Source organism: Dasypus novemcinctus, chromosome 2, assembly GCF_030445035.2.
Source record: "Dasypus novemcinctus isolate mDasNov1 chromosome 2, mDasNov1.1.hap2, whole genome shotgun sequence".
In the NCBI taxonomy this organism is placed as follows: domain Eukaryota; kingdom Metazoa; phylum Chordata; class Mammalia; order Cingulata; family Dasypodidae; genus Dasypus; species Dasypus novemcinctus.
This window is the reverse complement of record NC_080674.1, coordinates 115,640,942-115,659,814: the sequence shown is the minus strand read 5'-3', so window position 1 is coordinate 115,659,814 and position 18,873 is coordinate 115,640,942. Positions and strand designations below refer to the sequence as shown.

The 18,873-nt window shown below is 36.8% G+C and overlaps 1 protein-coding gene across 5 annotated transcripts in view; it reads left to right on the top strand.

Annotated features, from left to right (window-relative positions):
- TMEM232 (transmembrane protein 232) overlaps positions 1-18,873 on the top strand; it is a 310,133-nt gene that overhangs the window by 57,964 nt on the left and 233,296 nt on the right. For all 5 annotated transcript variants that reach the window (XM_058276997.1, XM_058277002.1, XM_071209324.1 and 2 more), the window contains 3 exons: positions 14,373-14,481; positions 15,804-15,909; positions 18,505-18,662. In XM_058276997.1, the coding sequence (XP_058132980.1) occupies positions 14,373-14,481; positions 15,804-15,909; positions 18,505-18,662 (373 nt within the window). The remainder of the gene's footprint in view (positions 1-14,372; positions 14,482-15,803; positions 15,910-18,504; positions 18,663-18,873) is intronic.

The following is an 18,873-nucleotide window of genomic DNA, read 5'->3' as shown; positions in this document are numbered from 1 at the left end:
CTTTTATTAAAGTTATCTGTAGGTATTTGGTATTTTTCATGCTAATATAAATTTTTTATATATATACTTTTGAAAATTATATTTTCTAATTGTGCCTATATTGAGAAATACCATTGTTTTTTATATATTGTTTTGACATAAAGATATATTGCCAAATCCTCTCATTATTTTAAATATGCTTTTCTCAATTCTGATTTAAAAGGAAAATTTTAAACGTTTCATAATTTGATTTTTTTCCTCAAGTCTTACCTGGCATTTCAATTTTAATTTGGGATTTTTAAAGCCATACTCATCTTTCTTACTGTTTATATAATCAGTGTTCCTTATAGTTCATTTCTTATTTATTACTTTTTTGCTTTTCATTTCTTCTTCTAAGACTTTCCATCTGGGCTTATATTTCTTCTGTCTGATATACAACTTTTAGAATTTTCCACAATAAGATTTTGTTTTTGACAAAAAATTCATTTTCTATTTGTCTATATATGTCATTTTATTCTTATCCTTGAAAGATGTTTAAAACTGAACATGGAATTATGATTGTGCGGTTATTATGTTTATTCCTTTTATTCCAGCACATTTTTTATAACATCCCACTGTTTATCACCTTCCATTGTTGCTGTTGAGAAGCAAGCTGGAATTTTAATGTCTTCTTTCTTAAATTAATCTGGTTCTCCCTCCTGTCATGGTTCCACCACAGAAGCGTTAAAAAATGTCTCATTGGCTTCCATTTTCTCCAATTTTTCTATGATGTGTCAGATTAAAAAAAATAATAACCTTGCTTTGATTTGTTGAAACTTTTGTATCCATGGGCTGTGTCTTTCATCATTGCTGAAAAGTTTCCAGGTATTATTTCTTCAAATATTACATCTGACCCATTTTCTCTTTTCTCTTCTCTGGGACTCAAATCTATATTAGACCATCTCATTGTATGTTTCATATCTTTTACCCTTTCCTCTTCATTTTATATCTCTTTTTACTCTATTTTGAATAATTCATTCTTATTTGTGATCTGTATTGCACATGCCTAATTCTTTCTCTTGTCAAATTTGTCTATTAAGCATTTTAAAATTTTATTATACATTTCTAGCAATTCCAAAATTTTTTTTTCAAATCTGCTATTAATATATAGGTTTCCAGTTTCTGGTTCCCTGCAGATACTTTCAAGCATATTGTTGGATAAGCATGATGATTTATGGTCTATGTCTGATTATTCTGATGGTTGAAGTCTTGGTGATTGTGATGTTTGTTCTGTTCACATATGCTAATATTTTTCTTGTATCTTATTGCTGACTTGCCCTTGAAAAAATATTTCTGGGTATTTGTAAAGGACTAGGAAGATTGTGCCGTCTTCCAGAGAAACTGCATTTGCTTCTCTGCCAGATACCTATAAATGCTACCATTCTGGGGGAAATGAAACTAAATTCCTTGCTTGAATTTTCTTCGCCAATTAATGACTGGGGTGTAAATCTGTGTTGGGAATAATATTCTCAGCAACAGACATTTTTCTCTTCTTTTCATTATTTCTCTGCTCAGCATCAAGGCAGCTTTCTCTACAGCTCACTGGGGTTGTGGAGAGGGGAGTTGGTTTAGATCAGATTGCTGTTAACTAGGATGTTTAGTCTTTTGAGTTCAGACAAAGTAGAGAGGGTCTCCTATAAATTTCCCAACCCTTGAAAATTCTGGCTTTTTTTTTTTTTTACTGTGCAATCATCTACTCTTATCTCTATAGCAAGGAAACCAGAAATTGTTCCTGACATCAGCTGTGTGAGATGAAGCAGGGAACTATCAATGATCATTGCCTTAGTTTGTCTTATGTGTTGAATGAATATTTTAATAGACCTCATACTGAATCTTCATCATTTTTTTGTCCTAAGAAATATATGGTTTTGCTGGCTCAGTGTGGGCTCTGTCAGAGACATGGCTCAGACTCTTTGCCAATCCTGCTTTTAGCTACTAAAGTCCACTCATTTCTGTCCAAAAGGGAAAGTAACAAATCTTGCAATCTTTTACTGTTTCAAAGCATAGTATGTTGTAACTTTTTTTTTTGAGGGACCTGGGGCTTGGGTAGGTTCTAAATGTGTGCTGTCAACAGTGAGAGAGAACTTTTCCAGATTCATGTTAATATTCTGGTCATTTGTTTGTTCGACGAATAGTCTTTGGCATTCATTTTTCTGAGTTATTATAACCCTTTAAGTGAAATTCTAGTTGTTAATTCCCTGAAATTAGGCCTGTTACTTTTCATCTGAGACTTCTAAGAAAATAGCATTTTGGTGGTTACAGGTGATTTTTAGTTAAAGATATGGTAACTTAGAAGCTGGATGGTCATAAGGAACATGAACACACTGAATATTTTCTGGTGTAGTTTCTTTTAGAATTATTGTCCCAAATGGGAGATTAGATTATTTGTACAAAGTCTGTAGGTTCTTTCCAGATCCAAGAAACTACAGTCTCACAGTCTTCCTATACTTCAGCTTAGATTACTGTCTTGGTTCAGGTCTCTAGAAAGCAGAATATGAAACAAGCATTTTGTTGCTATTGCTTCATTGAAGTATGCAAATTCAATGCAGTGAATATCCATTCTCCTCTACCTCTGTCTTCATAGAACTTTTAAATGGACATTACATTTCTCAGCTTCCCTTGCTGCTAGATGAGGTTGGGTATATTTCTGGTCAGTTACATGTTAGCAGAAGTGATGTACACAAGTGCCAGGTTGTGCTCTTCAGGGAGGGTCATCCTGGTCTTATTTCTATCTCTTCCTTTTATTAGAAATGAGGATGTGATTGCAACAACTGAAGCAGACAAATTAGACCATAAGATGGGTGATATATGTTGAGAATAGTAGAGTAACAGGGTTGAAGAAATCTGAGCTACCAACTCCTTGGTGCTGAGAACTGCTTATCTTGGTCTGCTACCTGAAAAAGGATTGATGGTCTATCCTGATTACATTACTGTGCTTTTATCCTCTTTATAGCAGTCAAACTGGTTTCCTAAGTATTACAATTTTCTACGACAAAGCCTATATGCAGTGCTCCATAGCTTTGGTATACAGCAATAGAGTTCCATGAACTCATCCTCTGTATTACCAAGTCAGTGTTTCCTTCTTGCCAGATGTCTCATTCACTGTACAAATGAACAATAATTAGATTTGCATCTGAGCCTTGGTCAAAGTGGGTCAGTAGAGAAAGTTTGGTTGTGATGGCCAGTGTTGTGGTAGCTTCCACCTTCTGGAACATAGTTAAGGGATTATCCTTCCCTTATTTATGTACTATATTAGTCAGCCAAAGGGGTGCTCATGCAAAATACCAGAAGTTGGTTGTTTTTTATAAAGAGTATTTATTTGGGGTAGGAGCTTACAGATACCAGGCCATAAAGCCTAAGTTACTTCCCTCACCAAAGTCTATTTGGAGCAAGATGACTGCCGATGTCTGCCAGGGTTCAGGCTTCCTGGGTTCCTACATTCCTGGGGCTTTTTTTTCTCTGGGTTCATGGTTCCTTTCTTCCTGGGGCTGGCTTCTCTTTCCTCTGTGTGCTGACTTCCCAGGGCTCCAGCCTAAGTCTTCAGCATCAAACTCCAACACCAAAACTCCAATATCAGAAACCCTCAGCTCTGTTCTTCACCACCACCCTTTGGTGGATGGGGACTCAACACCCTAATCATAACTCAATCATACCCAGGTACAGATCAGATTACAAGCATAACCCAATATTTCTTTTTGGAATTCGTCAATTATATCACACTGCCACATGTACATTCCTAAGATTGTTACTATTATTTCTCTTTGTTACCCACTTTTTTCAGCCAGACCTGTTGACCCTAATCCCTAACACTCTGTCTCCACTTGAGTTGCCTGATCTTAAACTGGGACTCTCTAGTAGAAAACCGTTTTATGGAAGGAAAACAAGCATGACCAGAGTTCTACTGCATTTCTTTCTTAGAGATGTTACTCATACGCATTTGGTGAGACCTTCTCCAGGAAGGGGTGTTCTTGATTTCATCAAACCTTTCTTTGTGGCATCAGGGGAAGATTAACCTCCTCTCAAAAGGAAGTTCAGTATGCATGGTTTTAAGGTGAATGTATCAGAATCATTGATTTTTATTTTTCTTGGCTAAAGGGAGAAGAGACAGACTTAAAATTTTAAGTTCTTTTAATAAGCAAAAGAACGTAAGGAAAGTTCATTGATCTTTAGTCATTAAATACATCAATTTAGGTAGTTGCCCGTGCCAACCAGTTAACCTTCCTCAAGATTTCAGTTCACTAGCGATGACGCTAAACTTTAGAAGTCTAGATATTTCTAAGTGGACTTCTTACAGGTAACCTTGAAAGGTCCATTGACTGTTTCCAAATACAAAATAGAATGGTTACAAGTATTAGAGTTTACCTTTAGAAAAAGAGGTAGCATTTTATTCTTGTAAATATTTTTAGCATTCAATTTTATATGTTTCTTCTAACTGGCTTTACTGCTCAAAATTCAGTCTCTATCTACAGCTTCTCCTTATCAGTTTAGATACTTTTGATCATTGTCTTCATTTTCAATCCATTCTTCTTTGCTATATTGGTCTGGGATTGTTTGTTTTTGTAGAACAAGTACCCATTCAAACCAATTTGAGCCAAAAAAGTAATTTAATGGAATAATATAGGACTAACTTGGAAACAGAGAGAAGAATGTATAGCCAGGCCTGATCATTCATTTATTACTTACTATGTGTTCTCTGCCAGGCTCTAGAGATAAAATGGTCCACTTGACCATTTACATCTCCACCAGACTATAACCTCTAGAAGGTAGGAACCCAGGCCATATATCAATAAATTATCCAACAGATATTTATTGGGGGCTATAACAGTGAACAACACAGAAAGCAGTTTTCTGAGATTTGGGGTGCTTTGTTTTCTTGAGCAGCCTCTCACCAAAAGCCGTTACTTGACTCTACTGAAGTGCCAGCTAATTATTGAAAATCCGTGGAAAGAGAAGTAGATTGGCCCAACTGGAGCCAGATAGCTATTGTCATGCATTCAGCCATTGTCACAGGAGATGGAGGGATATGGGATTAATACAGACGTTTGATCTACTTTTCAGTGGAGACTATGATCCATATGTTCAGCTTGTTCTCAGAGGAGTTTATATCCCAAATTGTACAATTATTTGAATTCTATGGTGTAAAACTTTCCTGAATCTCCTTCAATCATTTGTATTTTTTTTTCCATCTTGCCTCCTAACTGGAAAATTTGTCCAGAGACCTTCCTTTCATTCTTTTTTTTCCCCTCAGTACTCCTTCTCTTGCAGTCTCATAACTTTGACTATCAGTGATATGTAGGTGAATCTGAAGTCTCTATTTCCAGATCTTAACCATTTTCTATTCATGTTTCAAGTCCATTTGGATTATAGACCTCTGCATTTGTCTGTCTCACAGGAAAATCATCTCAATATGTCCAGAATGGCATAGATCATCTACCCAAATTCCTCCCATCTAATTGTCTTGATGGCATCTCCCCACTTCTAACAATATAGGCTCCAAGCCTTGAGATCATCTGTATGTCCACACTCAAAGTTTCTTTTCTTAAATCCCATAAAGTATTGAGGCCTACTGATTTAGCCTCCACATAAACACACACATCCTTTTATTCTTCATTTTTATTGTCCAAACTCCAGTTCAGACCTTTGTCACCTCTAGCAGCAACTATTTAAATATTGCCCATTTACCAACAGTCACTCCTCACTCCAAACCATTCAACATATGGTCTTTCATTCTGATCATCCTAAAGTAAAGTTCTAATTATATTTCTGCTTTGCTTCCTATTAGTTATCAAATAAAAGCCAAAAAGTCTATGTATAAAATAGAATTCGGGCCCACTTTGACTAAGAAAATCTGAAATTGCAGTAACAGGTAAACAATAGAAAATATTTCTCTGGGTCTAGTCTAGAGATGGTATGTTAAACCTAGTTTCCTTTTCAGCATTATAGTCATATTTCATGCCGCAGATTAGAGGAAGGGAACTTAAGGCTTGTGCCTATTTTTGGAGGCTTTATAGGAATAATACATAAATTTTGCTTACATCTTACTGGTCATAACTTAGACATATGGGCAAAGTTAACTGCAAGGGAGAATCTTATAGTAAGAAAGGGAAGGAATAGACATTGGTCTAGACAGCTATAAGTCTCTGCCATAGCTTGCCATCCAATACCATTTACACTTGTTCTTAACCTAGTATTTCTATTTTTGTTTCTGCACTTTACCTTGGTCAAGTGGCCAAGAAGTGCTATCTATATTCATTTCTGATCTTGATTTTAAGCATTCTGCTACCCTGAGTTGGTTCAAACCCTTCATTTTCTGAAAAAAACTTTGTTCCTATTGGTATTAGTTAGGGTAGAGTTGAAGCAACTATAGGAAAGAGGCCTCCAATTATTCAGTGTAAATAAATCCATACAAATCCAGTGGGTCTAGGCTAGCAGAGCAGCTCTGCTTATGGGGTTAGGGAGGAACTTGGCTCCCATACTACCTCATAGGCATATAGTGTGTCAAATACCACTATATTTGTTTACAAGTCCACTAGAAGGAAAGAAAAAATCTCATTCCAGGGAAGTGGCTTATCTTTGAGTTAGAGGTGACCTTAAAGTTGCACATATTACGTCTACTCACATCCCACTGGTTTGGCCACTTGGCCATGCCCAGCTGCCAGAAAGACTGGGAAGTGTAGACTAACTGGGTGGCCATGTGCTTAGGAAGAAGGACAGGAGGGATTTTACAAGGAACTCCATTTCCTGTAAATATTTCAAGGTAAAACTCAAGTGTCATTTCTGCAAAGAAGTTTTTTCTGAATATTTAGCTCCAAACAGTAATGCTCTTAACTAAGAGTTATCTAGTATTGAACATTTGCCAGGAACTAGGCTCTGTGCTCTGGTTTAATGTTTTCCAAAATTCTGCAAGATCTTATCCTTATTTGTACATAGGGAATATTCCACTCAGAGAGACCAGGTTGTTCAGCAAAGATTATAGGACTGGGAAGTGGTGGAATCATGTTCTCTATTCTTCAGAATGCCCACAGAATTTTAGACATGTCTCCTTTATGTTACATCATTTCTCATGTAATATTTCACTTTACTCCTCAGTGGTGAACTTCCCAAGGTGAGGGATGATTCCTTGTTAGTTCCATTGTATCTAGCAAAAATGGCACGTGGAGGAAGCTTTCATTAAATATTTGCTGTGCAAGTGAGTAAAACAAAGGTTCTGAACTCACAGGAAATGTAAATAAGGAGTCCATTTAGATTGGGTGTCTATGCAGTCAGGATACTTCAGTATATTTTCTTTATGTGTAAAATACGAATGATAGTCCTTATTTACTGCCTGTTTCACAGGAATGCATTTACATAGAGTAGATTATGTTTATCTTTGTGAAACCCTTTGAAATTTGAAGAAATTGGAATGTTTAAAGCTAAAAGTCATTTTTCTTTTCAAATGTCTGTACTTTTTAAAGTTTCCTTCTACTTCTTTTCATGCATCAAGTATATCATTAAATAAGCATTAATTTATAAAAACAACCCTAATTTATTTGTGATTGGCAAGAACTGGTTAAAAATAGCTATATTTCTTTCCCATTAAATATTTATAACATGAACTGTGAAATACCAATTAAGAGATTCAGTATCCATACAGAAATCTGAAAATGAGTAGCTTTCCATCTTTTCAGTGATTCATTACAGGCCACAGTCCATATTGAAAAATAATTCGTGAAGCCAAAATTATATGTAAAATACATTCCAAGTATTGAGTTTGAATTACAGGTCATTTTAATCCTTAGACTTTATTTTGCATTAGCAATAAAATAATATAAATAAATGCATTTTCTTTAGAGTCTACAAAAATGCAGAGGTAACATATCAAATTTCACAAACTGTATTTTTAATTTTGTATTTGATACCCTGGATATTGTGTATGTTTGAAGGAAGGTGTCTGTGATTGGTAATGAGGAAATCTGCTTAAATTGCATTGACTATTATTTTTTAAGAAGATACATTGTATTATACACTCTGTATAGTAAATCATACTGAGAGGTCTTCTTAAAATAAGAGCTAAATTCATAGGCTTTGTGTCAGAAGCTTATTTCAAACATTGGCTTATTTACTTACAAGATATGACCTTGAATATGTTAACTTGAATTGAACTTCTCTAGCCTCCTTTTCATTATCAGTAAAACAACAAAAGGCATTTTAGACACCAGAAGTTCACTAAGAAAACTGTAGATTATCAGTAAGGAGAAACTTAAGAAACTCAAGATATGATAAGGAATATAAGACAGCTATATTAATACAGGAGACTATGAACAGATTTTTTTTAGGCTGAAGAGTTGGACCTAGGATCAGTTCTTGGCTCTTAGTAATTTTGTGACCTTAAACACAGTTTCTTCATCTACACTGATAATCCTTCCCTGCCACCAGCTAAGTGACCACCATCTGATTCTTGTCATTCAGCAAAACCTTCCTAATTGGTGTCTTTGTTCATGTTCTCATCCAACTAACTTATTTTCTGAACAACAGGCTCAGTAAACTAAAAGTTTAAATGAAATTGTGTCATTCTGCCATGCCTCAAATTTTTTTGTGTGTGTTTTTTTCATCTTTGTATATATATTGTTTTTTTATTTTATTTTTTACACTTTTTTATTAGAGTTAATAGATCACAAAGAATGTTACATTAAAAAACATTAAAAAAAAAATAAGAGGTTTCCATATATCCCACTCCCCACCCCCCCACCCCATCATTTTTGTGAATTGTATTTTTTTGAAGATATATACATCAAAAAAAAATTACATTAAAAAATTTAAGAGGTTCCTGTATACCCCCATCCCCCATCCCACTCTTCCCACTCCAGCTACCTCCTCCGTCATTATGGCACACTCGTTGCACTCAGTGAACACATTTTGGAACACTCATGCCTCAAATTTAAACCCTCCACACTCTTTCCACTACATCTAGAATAAAACCTAGTTCTACCCTCAGTACCCTATGAGTTCTGCTCTCTGCTTGGCCCCTTGAACTCATCACCTGTGCTTCTTCTTTGTCTCTTTATCTCTTTCTCCTCTCATCTCAAATGTCTCTCCTGGCAATCTGCTCTGATTGCCTAAAGTAGTGCTTTCCCCTGCCACTTGTTTCCACACCAATTCTTGTTGTGTTTTCACAGCCTTATTACTCTCAGAAATACTCTTGTTCATTTGTTTTCTTGTTCATTGTCCATCTCATTTCCCCCTCCAGAGAGAGGGTAAGTTACATAAGACAAGTAACTGTGTATCAGTTTTTATTACTTCTGTTTTGTGTCCTCATACCTAGAATAGTACTTGATTTATAACAAATGCTTAATTAATATAGAATTTGAATAAACAAAAAGTAAATGAAGGAAGCAGACTTGGCCCAATGGATAGGGTATCCGCCTACCACATGGGAGGTCCACGGTTCAAACCCCGGGCCTCCTTGACCCATGTGGAGCTGGTCCATGTGCAGTGCTGATGTGTGCAAGGAGTACCGTGCCACTCAGGGCTGTCTCCTGTGTAGAGGAGCCCTATGCGCAAGGAGTGCACCCCATAAGGAGAGCCGCCTAGTGTGAAAGAAAGTGCAGCCTGCCCAAGAATGGTGCCACACATACGGAGAGCTGACACAACAAGATGATGCAACAAAAAGAAACACAGATTCCTGGTGCTGCTGATAATGATAGAAGCGGTCACAGAAGAACACACAGCAAATAGACACAGAGAGCAGACAACTGGGTAGGGGGGGAAGGGGAGAGAAATAAATTAAAAAATTTAAAACATTTAAGAAAAAGTGAATGATAGCATCTTAAGTTTTCACCTTCATTCCTTATATGCACATTTCATTTTTTAAATAATAAGATTCCCCAACTTAAGGTATCAAAATCAGACCAAGAACTCATTGATGGGTACAGATTTTCTCCCAGAGTTCAGTTTAAGACAGACCTGAAAGCAGTTTTTCTCCATGCAATTTCCAGACCCGCCAGCAGATGATGCTCATTAGTACATCTTTCCATGGGGGTATTTCTTTCCATTTGTACTTACCTGTGTTTTGGTTTGGAGCCACAGCCAAGATTCAAAGCAGTCTGTGCTGCCTGAATTCACTGAAGAGAAGCACTTTATCCCCCACCCCCAATTCCCTCTTCCTTTTCACTTGTAACAGCTGATGGGGAGAAAGACATCTGTTCTCTCAGTAGGCAGCAGTGAGCCAGGTGTTTTATTCTAGCTTCAAGTCTTGGAGGTGGGGTTGGGAGCCTTTCCTGGCTACCAGAGGTGTTTGGTAATTTAAGTTTGTTGTTCCAGGTTCTTTGTCTGTTTGTCCCTTGCCCTCTTGGAAGTTGTGTAGCACTGTCTTGGTCTGCTGACCCCCAAAGCAGACCTTTTGAACAGCTTTTGGTCCTTTTTCCATTGTTTTTGTGAGAGGTGAGCCCTGCTTGCCTATTCTGATGCCATGTTCCTAGAACTCCCTCTCCTACTTCATCTATTAAATTTTAAAAATTTTACATCTATGATAACTTTTGAGTAAAATTTTGTGAAACCTGTAAGGTTAGTATTTTGATTGCTCTGCTGCATTTTTGGCATATGTTTGTCCAATTTTTCAGATACCTTTTATTAAACATACCTTTCCTCCAATGAGTTATCTTTCCTTCTTTGTCAAAGATTGGTCAACTGTATATGTATGGGTGTATTTATGGGATTTCTGTTCTATTGCAAAGATCTTTGTGTCCATTATTTTGCCAATACCATGCTGTCTTGATTATTGTAGCTTTATAGTAAGTTGAAGTTGGGTCATGTGACTCTGACTTTGTTCTTCAGTGCTGTGTTGGCTATTCTAGGTCTTTTGCCTTTCCATATAAACTTTAGAATGGGTTTGTTGATATCCAGAACATAACTTGCTGGATTTTTATTGAGATCATGTTGAATCTATAGATCAAGTTGGGAAGAATTGACATCCTGCCAATATTGAGTCTTCTAATCCCCTTACATGGACTATCTCTTCATTTATTTAGATTATTTTTTTCTTTCATTTGTTTTATAATGTCCTCTATATAGATTCTATACATATTTTGTTAAATTTATACCTAAGTATTTGTTTTTAGTGCTATTATAAATTGTATTCTTTTAAGCTGTTTGCTTAATGTGCTTAGTAGTAGTAGTAGTTGCTAATGTGCTTAATGTTGTTGTTTTTGATTGAGTATTTGGGATTTTCTACATAGAAAATCATGTCATCTGTGAACAAAGAGAGTTTGGTTTCTTCCTTCCCAAGCAGAATCCCCTTTATTACCTTTTCTTGTCTTACTTCAGTAGCTAGGACATCTGGTATGATGTTTTTTTTAAGAGTGGTGAGACAGTACATCCTTGCCTTTCCATTCCCATACTTAGAGGAAAAGCATCCTGTTTCTCACTATTAAGTATGATATTAGCTGTAGGATTTTTATAGAGGTAAAGCAGTGATTTTAAAGAGTAAATAAATTTATGCACTTCAAGTGGTTGGAACATGCTGTTATGAAAAATGCTGCTTTTGAACCTTCTGGTAACTATCCCCAGGTGCACAGGTGCACATTTTTCTGTTGAATATATTTCAAGGTGAGGTTGCTGAGTCTCAGGGTATCTCTCTTCAACCTTTATAGTAATGCCCAACTAATTTCCAAGATGGTAACCAATTTATACTGCCACAAGTAGTTCATGAGAGTTCTTGTTAATCAACATGTTCTTAAATTCCTGATATTTTAAGTCTTTTACATTTTAGCTATTCTGGTGTATGTGTAGCAATATCTCATTGTGGTTTCAATTTCAGTTTCCCTACTTAAGAAACTGACTATCTTTGCACATGTTCATATTTTTTCTTGTATCCCACAGAGCAACTCATTCAGTAAGTTCTGAATATAGTAAGTTCTCAAAAATGTGCTTTATGCTTCCAGATCACCCTTTCTAATGGCATGATCCAATAATTATTTGATGACACAAAAATACAATTAATTGATTCTGCTACCTATTCACTGGACCTCTCATACCACTTTTGACACTATGCCCATCATAAATCTGTGCTACACCATTATGATCCCTCTACTCATTCTCTTGCCTATACCCTTAAATCATTGGTCCTACTTCTCTTCCAAATACTTGTCTACTGGGATCTTATTCATTTACAAAGATTTAAATACCATATGTATGCTAATGACTCCAAAATTGAAATATCTAGCTAGAATCTTTCCCCTAAAACTCATATTCATATATCTAACATCCTACTCTAAATCTCCTCTTGGATGGCAATTGTCATCTCAAATAGACCATGTCCAATGTTCTTACCCCAAACTTGCTTCTCTAACAATCTCCCCCATCTCCATCCATAATAATTCCTTTCTTCCAGCTGATCAGTTCAATTAGGACTCCTTTCTTTCTCTCACACCTTGTTTCTTATTCATTTGTCAGTCTGGTTAAATATAACTTCAAAATATTCCATTATCCACATTCTTCTCTTATATGCTATAATCACAACCCAAGTAACCATTACCTCTCACCTTACTTCCTGTATGCTCTCTCCATTGCCACATCCCATTCTTCAGTCCCAATCCTCAACACAGCAGCCAAAGTGGTCCTGTAAAAACTTAAGTCAGATAACATCATTCCTCTTCTCACAATCCTGCAATAGCTTCCTACCTCACCTGGAGTTAATCTGGCTTCTTGTTATCTGTCTGACCTTCCCTCATACTTCTTTCTGCCCCTGCTCACTTAAGCTACAGCTAGGCTGATTCCACTTGCATGGAAAATAAAGGTTTTGCTTAAATTTAACCAACACTGATTTATATGAGGAGATAATCAGTCTGCAGAATAATTGAGCTGTTCTGGATTTTACCAATGAAAAAGGCATATAGCAACAAGAATTCAGGCAACGGTCTAAGAAACATATTTCCCAGAAATCACAGAGGTCTTTGTCCTCATAAAAATTGTGCTTTTCAATACAAGAGTATAACAATATTCATCAGGTCTGCATATATATATTTTGCTTTAAGAACTTTGAGTGTGAAATATTTTTTTTCCTTTATTTTCTTTTAAATGTTACATTAAAAAAAATATGAGGTCCCCATATACTCCCCACCCCCCCTCACCCCACTCCTCCCACATTAACAACCTCTTTCATCATCATGGCACATTCATTGCATTTGGTGAATACATTTTGGAGCACTGCTGCACCACATGGATAGTGGTTTACATTGTAGTTTACACTCTGCCCCAGTCCACCCAGTGGGCCGTGGCAGGACATACAATGTCCAGCATCTGTCCTTGCAGTACCACCCAGGACAAATCGGAATCCTGAAAATGCCCCCACATCATATCTCTTCTTCCCTCTCCCTACCCTCAGCAGCTACTGTGGCCACTTTCTCCACATCAATGCTACAATTTCTTCCATTACTAATCACAATAGTTCCATAGTAGAATACCAGTAATTCCACTCTAATCCATACTCTATTCCTCCATCCTGTGGACTCTGGGATGGTTATGTCCATTCCCCCTCTATATCAAGAGGGGGCTTAGATTCCACATGAATGATGGATGCAATTCTCCTGCTTGCAGTTGTAGGCACTCTTGGCTCCCTGGTGTGGTGGTTGAACTTCTTCACCTCCCTGTTAGCTGGCCAGGGTAAGTCCACTAAACCAGAGGGTAGGAGTTGCTAATCTGCTGAGGCTCAGGACCTGGCTGTCATGTGGACAGTCCAGAGATTCAGGTCTCCTGAGTATACACCAACCCCAGCGCCAACCACAGGTCCGGTAAAAGTGACAGAAAAGGCATGTGTAGAAAGGTCATATCTGAGTCCAACTCCATCATACTCAGGAACACAAACTCCAAAGTAGGGCCAACTGACATGGCACTGAACTCCAGAGCCATCTGCCCTGACTGTAGAACCTGTGGGTCTCTGTAGCCCTCAGGAGAACCAGTACCTGGGCTTCTATCTGCTTGTGCTGTCTCTGGGACCCTGCTGAGGCATGTGTAAGCATTACCCCTCTGATGACCTCCCAACTGTTTTTTGGAGACCCATAGCCATATAAACTAATTTGTCCTTCCATTTCCCCCTTTTATCCAAAGTCATATGACTTTGGATAAACATTCTTTTTAATAAAGGCAAAGTACTTTTTCTAGAAAAAGTTATACTTGCATACTATATGCAAGTTGATAATTGAAAATTATAACCTATAGACTGTATCCAGATGCATGATAGTAACATATACTAAGAAGAAAATGTTTATTTTTTGTGAGATAATCCATGTGACTTTTGTCAATCAGAATAAAATATCTCAAGTTCGGAAAATAAAGAAAATCATAAAGATAGCTATAATTATTCATTTTTTTTGGTTTAGATCATTTTCAGTCACAGAAGAATTCATATTGACCTTCAATGAAACACAAAATCCAGAAGAGAAGCAGAAATTATTGGAACTAGCTAGAAAAAACATTATTAGATGTAAGGTAATGATACATTATTTGATTACTTAGTATGTGAAATTTCTCTTCTGGTTGGGGGTTGATAACGTTCTGAAACATTGAAAGTGTTTCAGTATTCAAAATGCAGTAATACTGCCTTTTCTTTAATTATAAATAGTTGTAGTTAAGAATATTAATGCAAATTATATTTAAAGCTTATAACCAAATAATTATATCAAATGAGTTTTTGGGTGAAGTTTCCCCATAAATTATTGGGGATAAAGCTTATTATTGACACCAGTCCTAAAGCCCACAGAACAATTTAACAGGCTGGCAAATAAATCTTTGATTATGAAAATTCTGCTTTTTCCTCAGAAAAAGTTAACTAAAACATGCTATGTCCCAAAAAAGGAAATTAACTTTCCTGAAACTTCATTATACATGCAAAAAGTAATGTACTGTTCTTCACTGAACATATGAAAAATGCAATCTTTTAGAGTATGGCCTTAATTCCCAAATCTTCAAACAGGTATAAAAATAGAACAGCAAGTGAAATAAGTTCTTGCCTTTGTTATAGTAGAGTCAGTTTAAGTTGGGCAGAGAAATAATTTACATGTGACTCTCCTTTGATAGCATATAAGTAATGATTAAAAGCTGCAGAAAACTGGGGCACAAACTAAACCACCTGTTTTTTGTTATTTCCAGTGTTTGGGTTAATAGTTGCTTATATATCAAAAATCTTGAAAATTACTCTTTAGAATTTCGATTAGGGAAAGAGTAAACTTTTGATAAAAATGTATGCAAGCAGGTGCCAGGAGGTATATTCATCAGTGAGTGTCTGTCGAGTTGATGGACTGTCCCTTGGATGGCCCCAAGAGTGGGCCTAATATGTGAAGGCAGCTGGGGCAGGTTTGCCCTGAATCATCCCAGTCATCTCCCTCATCTTCATTAGCTAAAGTCCATTAACGCTGAAGTAGCCAGAGTTTGCAAGAAAATTGGTATCAACCTAATTTCTATTCAATGACATTTCCTTATTATTTTTCCTTATAAAATCAGAGGTGCATTCTCTTGGGGGAAGATGAGATAGAAATAATCCCTAGGAAATAAAGAATGAGAATTATTTTCAGAAAATAATTAATGATATTACTAGAATATTAACAGTTTTTTTCCTACATTTTAACACTAATGTGATGAACATAAACTGTCAAAAAGATAAAAATAATAAAAGCAAAAATATTAAGTTTTATACACAGAGTATCAGCCTCATAAAATGACTTTCAGAATGTAATTAAGGGCTAATCAAAATGAAGGAATAGATTAAAAAGCTATAAATTTTGGTTTGTCTCTTTCCTGTTTCCCCTTAACAGAGAAGACTGGGACTCAAAACCTTAGGCTGTGGGAAGCATGTGCATCTCCCTGCTGCTTGGATTGAAGTTATATATCTGGCTCAGTGCAAAGGAGAAATCCAAGAGGGTATGTGATCTAACTGAGCTCTTCTTTATTATCCTAAATGTTTCCTAGATTAGCAGTGAAGGCATAATTAAAGATGTTTAATTTCCAGCAATTGTGCAAAAGCCAAGAAAAGTTTGCCTTTCTTTAGCAGAATATCTTATAATATTTCATTATGAAAGTTCCTTTTGTGTTTTTGAATTTATGAATTTCCTTAACTTTTTCATTACAAAATTGTTTAAAAATGTTTGTTCAGCAGTCTTTATCTTTTTCTAAAATTAGTAACTAATTAAAAAGTAATATAAAATGTCATTTAGTGATTTTCAATTACAAAAGGCACTACACTTTAGGGAAACTTGTGTCTGTATTTTATTATAAATATAAAACATTAATCAAATGAGGTTTTGTTTTTTGCTTATTATAAACATTAGCTTTATTCACTTCTTTTTCAATTATTGCTTCCCATTTATATGTCTCCTTTCAAACCACCCTCCAAACAATCTAAAAAATAAATGAAACATTATTTGTAAGAAGGTAAAATTCCTTCTATATTTATCCTAATTTTAAGTATACTCCTTATTAAATGAGTTTTAGAATGTTAACCTCATGAGTCCAGATAGTATTTCCCCATGTAAATTGTTTTGCAAATGCTGACTGGGAGCTTTCAAGCCAATAGGATGAGTAAGAAACTACTTTGTAACGAGCATTTATGGCAGTTCACCACAGCGCCATCCACAGCTTGACCTCTAGTAAATGTTTAAATGATATTGAGGTATGAACATGCTTAGTTGTCCAGCCAGCAGTTACTTGCTCTTCTTTGCCAATTAAACCTCAGTTTTGCCAGGTATCCTGCAGTCATGTGACTCAGAACTAGGTGGCCATTGCCCAGCCCTCAGGATGAAATCCTGGTGGGATAAGCCAATCATGGCAGCTCTGACCAGGTCCTGACCACAGAGACGTAAAGATAGGTTATTTGATGGGGAAGCGGACTTGGCCCAGTGGTTAGGGCATCCGTCTACCACATGGGAGGTCCGCAGTTCAAACCCCGGGCCTCCTTCACCCGTGTGCAGCTGGCTCACGTGCAGTGCTGATGCACGCAAGGAGTGCCCTGCCATGCAGGGGTGTCCCCACGTAGGGGAGCCCCACACGCAAGGAGTGTGCCCCATAAGGAAAGCTGCCCAGCATGAAAGAAAGTGCAGCCTGCCCAGGAATGGCGCCACACACACACAGAGCTGACACAAGATGACACAACAAAAAGAAACACAGATTCCCTTGCCACTGACAACAACAGAAGTGGACAAAGAACATTGCAGCAAATAGACACAGAGAACAGACAACGGGAGTGGGGGGTGAAGGGGAGAGAAACAAATAAATCTTAAAAAAAAAAAGATAGGTTATTTGGGATACTTTTGTTGACTTGCTGTTGAAAAATACATGCCTGAAGAGAAAGCATCCCCTCCCTCTCAATCCCCCTTTTTCTTCTTCTCTAAATTGTGTTGTAAGAGCATGATGTCTGAAGCTTGTGCACTCCTCACAGTAATTGAACACATTAGGGAGACTAGAAGATGGAAGCTATGTTAGCAACTTTGGAACCTTTCTAACTCCTCCTTTACGGAATAGATAACAGCCTTATTTTGTAGACACTTTTAGTTGAGTTTTCTGTTATGTGCAACCCAATGCATTTTAACTCATTCAGATATTGAACTCCCCAGCTATTAATACATCCTAAATGTGATTTCTTCTCACCAGCTTCACAAATGAAATGCCCTTGTAACTAGTTTCCTGCCTGTACTCTTACCTGCTGCCCATTCTACAGTCTGCCCTCCCTTCCACACTGACCATTCTGAAGCTTAAATCTGTTCTGTGACTAATCCAACCTGCATGTCATGGCCGACATGACTCCTGGCGTCTCCCCTCCTTGTTTATTATGCTCCAGTCATATTGGTCTCTGTCCCTTGAACATGTCAGCATTTTTCCTTCCTCAAGTCCTGCATTTGCTGTTCTTTCCCAGATATGTATATGTTAGCTTCTCAAAGCCTTTGCCACGACTTGGAGTGCTGTGCCCTCAAGGCCCTTAACTCCGTATTCTTCCTTCAGTTCTGCCTGGTCTTCTTTCCTGTTGCTCAATATTCTCACCTCCTGCTTGTCTTGAGCACTGTCTTTCATCATCCAGGTTCTGTTCTATTTTCCATTTTGCCACCATTATGGACACATTCTGGTGGTCATTTGAGCATTGGCTAGAACGGCTGGGGCTCTCAGGCATTTCTCTCTCTCTCAATTGTCGTCTGTCCAGTGTGGTGATTTCAGAGTAGCCAGTACCTTGAGAAAGAAAGAGCTCCAGGTGGAAGTCATGTTACCTTTCTGATCTAGCCTCAGAAGTCATGCAGTGTTACTGCCGCCACATTCTGTTGTTTGAAATAGTCAGAAGACCTGCTCAGGTTCATGGGGAGGGGACATAGACTTCACTTCTTGATAAGAGAGATATCACAGAATTTATAGATGTGTTATAAAACCACAGCTTGATCTTGATGACTGAGCAAGTAGTTAATTGCAAGAATTAATTATTGCATGTAAAAAACAGCATAATTTTGAAATGATGGAGTCTTTTTAATATTTTAGAAGCTTTAAATATACTTTATGCTTCCCTGGACCATGCTTCCTTCGATTGCGATCATCTGCCTGCCTTATTTTTTATTGCGGAATCGGTTTTATACAGAATGTGTTGTGATGCATTCCTAAAGATGTACTTATATTCAGTTGAAATAAAGCTGGCAAAGGTATGTTTTTAAATATTTTTAAGATTTTTAAATTACTGCATGTACTGTATATATATAAAACTACATGTACTATATATATATCTATTTTGGGATCTAGGTAGGATATTTGATTTTATTATGGAATAATCTTTTATTTGGGAGTTTATTTTCATCTTTTCTAAATATGGGTTATATGCCATTGCTTGGTATCTATATAGTGATAGCCTGAACA